The sequence below is a fragment of the Takifugu flavidus genome, chromosome 7 (genome assembly GCF_003711565.1).
Source record: "Takifugu flavidus isolate HTHZ2018 chromosome 7, ASM371156v2, whole genome shotgun sequence".
Classification (NCBI taxonomy): domain Eukaryota; kingdom Metazoa; phylum Chordata; class Actinopteri; order Tetraodontiformes; family Tetraodontidae; genus Takifugu; species Takifugu flavidus.
The window spans coordinates 1,203,907-1,210,523 of record NC_079526.1 but is presented as its reverse complement, the minus strand read 5'-3'; the positions used below and the strand labels follow the sequence as shown (position 1 = coordinate 1,210,523).

At 41.7% G+C, this 6,617-nt stretch overlaps 1 protein-coding gene across 4 annotated transcripts; it reads right to left on the bottom strand.

Moving 5' to 3' along the window:
• Window positions 1-5,210, bottom strand: scly (selenocysteine lyase). Of its 4 annotated transcripts, XR_008951296.1 has the most exons (14): window positions 5,046-5,210; window positions 4,565-4,620; window positions 4,293-4,402; window positions 4,111-4,211; window positions 3,829-4,006; window positions 3,619-3,746; window positions 3,374-3,541; window positions 3,178-3,284; window positions 2,657-2,693; window positions 1,251-1,334; window positions 1,003-1,102; window positions 859-934; window positions 579-784; window positions 1-154 (listed from the first exon to the last, which is right to left on the bottom strand). XR_008951296.1 is itself a non-coding variant. In XM_057037788.1 (13 exons), the coding sequence occupies exons 2-13, from the start codon at window positions 4,576-4,578 to the stop codon at window positions 640-642; spliced, it is 1,248 nt and encodes a 415-aa protein (XP_056893768.1). In that variant the 5' UTR covers window positions 4,579-4,620; window positions 5,046-5,210; the 3' UTR covers window positions 1-639. The 4 variants fall into 4 exon arrangements, 3 of the variants coding, with proteins under 3 accessions (XP_056893768.1, XP_056893771.1, XP_056893770.1); XM_057037788.1 differs by having other exon boundaries at window positions 1-784; XM_057037791.1 differs by having other exon boundaries at window positions 1-784; window positions 3,386-3,541.
• Window positions 5,211-6,617: the final 1,407 nt, after the last annotated feature.

Here is a 6,617-nt window from a genome sequence, read left to right as displayed (position 1 = left end):
TTGTTTCAAGCTTAAAATATTATTTATTAGGCACATAACACTCCGCAATAAAATTATATTTCAAGGTGTACAGTGGCCTCATTTTTTTAAAAGGAAGAGACTGAGCAGTCTGACTGCAAGGGCCTTGGTAGTCATTGGTTCCTCCAGCTCAGCTCTAGAGATGATGCAAACACATGACAACAGGGAAAGGACAGATTTAAAGCAATGATAACACCAAGCACAATAAACAGTAACAGCATCACAGTTTTTCCTCTGAAAGAAGTTACAGACCATCACTGTCTCTATCCTGGAATGTGAAAACATTACATATTTTAGATAACAGCAGTTGGTGCACTTGATATGTTGCTTTTGAAACACTGATTCAACAATATCAATGTTTTGCAACATCAGGTAGCATTTATTTGCTCAAATAAAGCAACAGTCATCTCACGTCAAGTCAGTAAGAAGAAGCCTCTCGGATGAGGCAACCTTCTTCCATTTCTATCAACAGTCCAATTTACTCTCTGCTAGACCTCCAGGAAATCTGTATTCAAGTTTTGCACCATACACCATACATCTTTATTTCTTGTACCACCTACAATAAATATTAGATTCAATTTGCTTCATCCAAGCAGACGTTGAGGTCAGTGGCTTGTGCTGTCAGCATAACAGTTGGACAGTTTCCTTCAAGTCCTCAACGACTGCATCCACATCTGCTTTTGTCGTTCCCCTGCCCAGGCTTAGCCTCACCGCATTTGCTGCCACCGCAACAGGAATGCCGCAGCTTAGAAGAATATCAGAGGGCCTGATAGACAGATAGATGGTTTCAGACCTCTAACAACATGAATGTCATGTATGAAAAAGAACAGCTGTTCATACTTGTCGCCGCTGTCTGAGTGGCAGGCAGCACCAACACTTGCCAGCAGCCTTGTACAGTTGGACAAAACCCTCCAGCCTAAATCACATGACACAGATATTAATCATAAAAAGATGTTGGTAACAGTCTTGGAGCAATGACGTTACCTTGTAAACCTGGGCCTAGAATGGACACATTACAGGTGTTGGGGAGGATATCGGACCCCGGGTAATGGCTGTTGAAGTGGATCTTGTCCTTAAAGACAGCCTGCACAAGAATGACAGTCATTACATTTCTTTTACTAGGAAGTTAGCTACACAATGGAGATTATGCTTTTTACAGTCAGAACAAGAACCTGCAGAACATGCAAAAACACAGGATTAACTCCTCAAAATGACAATTTTTTAAATCCTACCTTCAACCTTTCTTCCAGGTAAAGTCTAGTCTTTTGCATATGAGCCTCATAATCCAACAGGTTATTGGTAACCAGTTCTGCAGCCTGATAGAAGCACAGCAGAGCAGAGATTATAGAGACCCAAAAGTATTTCAAACCCTGCACTGCATTTTTCACTCAAAGTGAAGAATTTCTGCAATCTGCCTTAAACACACATGGAGAGTCCTTTCAACCTTGTCTACAGAGGGTGTCCTGGGATCTCTCTAGAGTCCTCCTTGCTCCTCATTCCCTTGCAAGTTCAAGATGAGGAAGTGCACAAGACAAGATCAAATAAAAGGCCTGGAGGCAACAGTACCTTCAGTCACCACATTAGGTACCCCTGTTCAGTTCTAGGTAAAGCAAATTTCTGATCAGCAACCCATTTGCATTTAGGCATATAGCTATGCTCAAGACAAAAATCCAGGGGCAGTTCTTGGGGAATAAATGCAACGTTGATGCCAGATGTCAGAAGACATTTGCCAGACTGGTTCAAGCTGAAACAAAATCAGTAACAGTAACGCAAATAACTGCTCAGTGCACCAAGGTATGACAAAGGTGTCCAAGAGCAGACCAGGTGCCACTCCAGTCAGGTTAGAGCCTGAAAGTATGTTACCGACCACAATGCATCTATCTACTGATGTCTACTTACAACTCATGCAACATAGCTCAGGTTCACAGTACTCCAGTGGCCTCCATAGCCACCAGATCTCAATCCAAGAAAGCACATTTGGGATGTGTTGGAATGCGAGGTTCACTTAACAGAACTGTGTTTCCATCATGTCAATATGGAACATGTTTTCAGAGGAATGTTTCCAACCCTTTGTTGAATCTATGGCAAAATAGGGGGCCCAACTTGTTATTAGCAAAGTCTTCCTAATGAAGTGGCCCCTGAGTGTAGATACTAAATATACAAGATCAACAGTGAAGACAGATTGGTTATATTTACAATTACAGTCCGAATGCTTCTCAGCACATGAAAAGGGAGGTAAATGATAGATGCTGCATTTTTGTGATTTTTCAACTCGACCTACCAACAGTAGAGGTCAGATTATTAGAGCACACTTAAGAGGTATCAGCGCCCATCAAAATAGAATAGTTTTCAAACTCCTGACAGACACAACAATCCATAAAATGAGTAGTCTGCTGGAATATGCTGGACTGGAAATCTAGAGACTTCAACACCGTTGAGCAAATTCGGGGCGTGTGACTTAACCTGTAAAGACCTACTGCAAGTTCAGATGGGTGGATGGATGGACAAACCGGTAACTAACTAACTAACTGACTGACTGACTGACGCATGCACACACACACACGCGCACAGACAGACAGACAGACAGACAGACAGACAGACAGACAGACAGACAGACAGACAGACAGACAGAACCTACCTTCCCCAAACCTGCGATCATTGCTGTGTTTTCTGTGCTGTAATGTACAGACAAGAACAGTATTAGTGCTAGGGTCTAACCACTGAGTTCACTTGATTTAGTTATTAACAGTTAATGCCTTCGTTAAAAGATGCTAACTGCGGTGCTAATGTGGGCTGTTGTTAGGTGGTCAGTGGTAGAAGGTAATAATAAATATATTTGTTCAATATAAAAGAGGACTGGGGACATTGAGGTGTACACCAGAACAGACGGAAGCTTGCTATAAAACTCTGCTTTTAATTCAACACTGTTCATCTTTGAAATGACCCTCAGGTGGATGCTGATGTCCCACATACCTTCTATCTTATTTTTACCTCTATTTTGCTTTTATTTCCCAGTATAAAGAGGGTTGATTAAGTTTCCCCAATTGATTGGCTGCTATTTTATTTTCTCCAGACATTTGAAAAGACCTTTAGCTTTGTTTTTTCCACAAGAACTCATCATGAGTATTCCCTTCCTTTTTTATCAATGCAGATTGTTACCCAGGCCTGAAGGTTTGCTCCTGTCCACCACCAAACAGCATCGGGTACAACGGTGTCCTTGTGTTGGGACCATTCACATACAAAGCACCAATCCGAGGACCGTAGAACTACAAACATAAGAAAAGTCCTCAATTAGCTGGATTGCTCTTCCTTCTGATGCTCAAATAAAATAATTTAGACACCAGTTAAACTATACCAGATTCCAGACCTTGTGTCCCACTATAGTGAGGAAATCCACTCCTAGTTCACGGGCATTGACTGGGATTTTTCCGAGAGCTTGAGCAGCATCAGTGTGGAGTAGAATCCTGAGGTTCTCTCGCTTCTTATTCATAGCTTTAACCCTGCTACAGATCTCCTGGATGGGCTGAGAAATAAAGAAAAGGTTCAAACAGATTTAATATAGATGTATAGGAGCATGTGTTGTGACATAAACACTCTTACCATAATGACTCCCGTCTCATTGTTTGCCAGCATGATAGAAATCAGACACGTGTTGGGGCGCACTGCAGCAATGATGTCCTGCACCTCCACATGAGCGGTCTCTTGAGACACACTTATAAACGTCACATCTGGAACAGAAGTTTTTAAATACTCCCATCTTTTACCTTCTGCTGTCTGTAATCTCAACACTTTGCTGCCTTCAGGTCCCACCTGCCTTGCGATTTTCCTGAAGGTACTCAGCTGCAAGTTTGACTGAATCGTGTTCTACATTTGAAGTGACAATGTGTGGAAATACTCTGTTTTCATTTAGGTGCTGATGAGTTTCTTGTGCAGCCTCCCAGTTTCTCCAGAAGTTTTCCACAGCAGTGTGAAATACCATGTTGTTGGCCTGGAAGATAATAAGTCAGACTATGAAGTATAGATTAATTTATACAACTGAACAAACATCAGTCTCATAAATGCACATTTAAAAAAAAGAATTAAAATGTGCACCTCGGTTCCCCCAGATGTGAAGATGATGTCATCTGCTTCGCCCCCCACCAGCCTTGCCACACTCTCTCTGGATTTCTTTATCATTGCTTTAGCTTTGACTCCTATAACAACACTCAAATAATAACTGTAGAAGATGTTGAGTTTGAAAGATCACATTGTGAGTGGGTGTAAAGTTTGCGTACCTGCTGGATAAGTGCTGCTGGGATTTCCCCAGGCTTCCTGGAGGGCTTCAGTAATGGTCTGGACCACTTCTGCTTCCAGCGGAGTGGTTGCATTGTAGTCCATATAGACTCTGGATTACAATGATTTGAAGAAATGCCTAATCATTATATTTTCTAAACTGCAAAGTCAAAAAACAAGTCACTGGGATTCCAAATAAAGCTGTATTGTTAGTGACATTCACACAATGTCAGAGTTTTGTTGAAAAGGTTGACTATCAGATAGGAGTTCCTACCTGGTGGGATCCATTTCTCAATAATGGTGAAGGTTGTAGCCAGTGGTGATGGGATCCTTTACCAAGGGAATAGGAACATATGTACATTAGTTTAAAAGACAATGTTACTGGAAGTCTCCCATGATGCAAATTATTATTATTATTTTAAAGTTCTGTTTTGTATTTCGGAAGTGCTGGTTTAGTAAGCTTAGCTAAATAAAGAAAACGAATAAGAAAAGGTCCTTTAATAAATTCCTGACATTAATTTATGACATGAGAGCATTATTTCATTCATTTGTGTTTTGCTTTGACAGAATCCATTATTACATATTCCACATTATTACATATTATTACATTATATTAACGTTTCCAAAGATGCCTGGCATTAAGTATTAGCAGCACCTCCAGAAACAACTTTAAAACGTGGTCTCACTCATCACTATATTAAAATTATGTTCGCAGGTTAACGCCCGAAGAGATCAACATCTGTTAGCTTTCCTACCTCCAGTCCCGTCCACAAAAGATCCCGATATTTCTATCTGTTCTCCGGTGAAACAGCCGCTAACGAGCTTAGTTTCAGACCCGCCGGCTGCAGGCGGTACATGAGCTTCGAGCGTGGCCGCTGCGGCTCAACTAGCCCACGTCAGTTGTTGTGATTGCAACCGGAAATGCGTCACTGGGTTGCCAGATATGCTCCACAGAAACCTGCAAACTGAAGGGAATACTCTCTATGAAGTGTAGGATTCCGGGGTATTTGTCAACGATGAACCATATACACTTTAGACATAAGTCTAAAAATATGACCTTTCCAAGTGTCCGAACTATTCATTGACTCGTTAAGATTTATTGGATTTTGAAACCTCGCTGAGAAGGCTTTATGGCAACTCTGGGTAATGCTGCCACAGAAAAGTGACAGTTTTATTACCGGTATCCCACAATTTGTTTGTTTCATGGGATAAAAGCAATCTCAGAATTTACATTTATTCAATACTTTGCATATAAATGGAACTTGATATTACACTATTCAGCACTATTTATTTATTTAATTTTACTCAGGCCCAGTTTAACCCTAAACTAGAACTGCGTTTAAAGGGCCTGTTTATGCTGAAATGAAAACATTGTAGGATGCATCTCAGGCCAGTAGCCGGCGCCATAATATAGAGGTTTGTTTACTAAAAACACTTTTTTTGAAAGACATCAGTTTTTGACCCAACCAGTGGAAGAATTCATCACAATAATCTTCTTTGAACTATGATAGAAAAGTAAGGATTGTAAATTTGGCACCTATGAAAATGAAAAAGGTTGTGTTTAGCATTAATGACATATTTTACAGGGGGCCAAATGACACATCGGAGAAAGCCATAGTTTGCTGTGGAGTCTGCAATGACTGAAGTTCAAGCGATGGGTGCTAGAGAAGAGGCGTCTGATGCAATGGCAGGAGACATTTCAGGACTACAACTTCCAGAATCATCTCCAGGGTGGCCATTTCCATGGGAATGCAGATGTCCTGAGGCTCTTGTGAACTGGAACACTCTGGGTACTGTCAGTGCATCGAGGACTGGGACACTGCGAGCCCAATGGTATCAGCCCTCTGGACCATCCCCCTGGATTGCCCCAGGTCTCATCACCAACAGCAGCTGGTAACAACAGCTTGGAAACCATCAATTCCCAGAAACTCTGAGTTGACCAGAACCAAGCCGCCGTCCAAAATTTGAGTCCAGCCAAGAACAGGTTGGAAGAAGGTATCGGCACTGTACTATAAGATCAAGGCCCTCTACGCCCAGCAGACCAACCTCACCATCTGGGATGGCCTCCTCCATCCCAGGCTCCAGGGTCCTTCTTCTGGTCCATGTCTAGTAGGGATAGTGTTTTTGGAGTGGCACACACCAGGTCCCATTATGGGTCTACTGGCCAGGGTGTCTCCATGATTTAGAGCTCCATGTTCGTCAGTGTGACTTCTGCACTGCTCAAAATCAATCAATCAATTAATCAATCAATCAATCAATCAATATTTATTTATATAGCATCTTATACAATCAAAATTGTTTCAAGGCGCTTTCCAGAATCCCAGGGC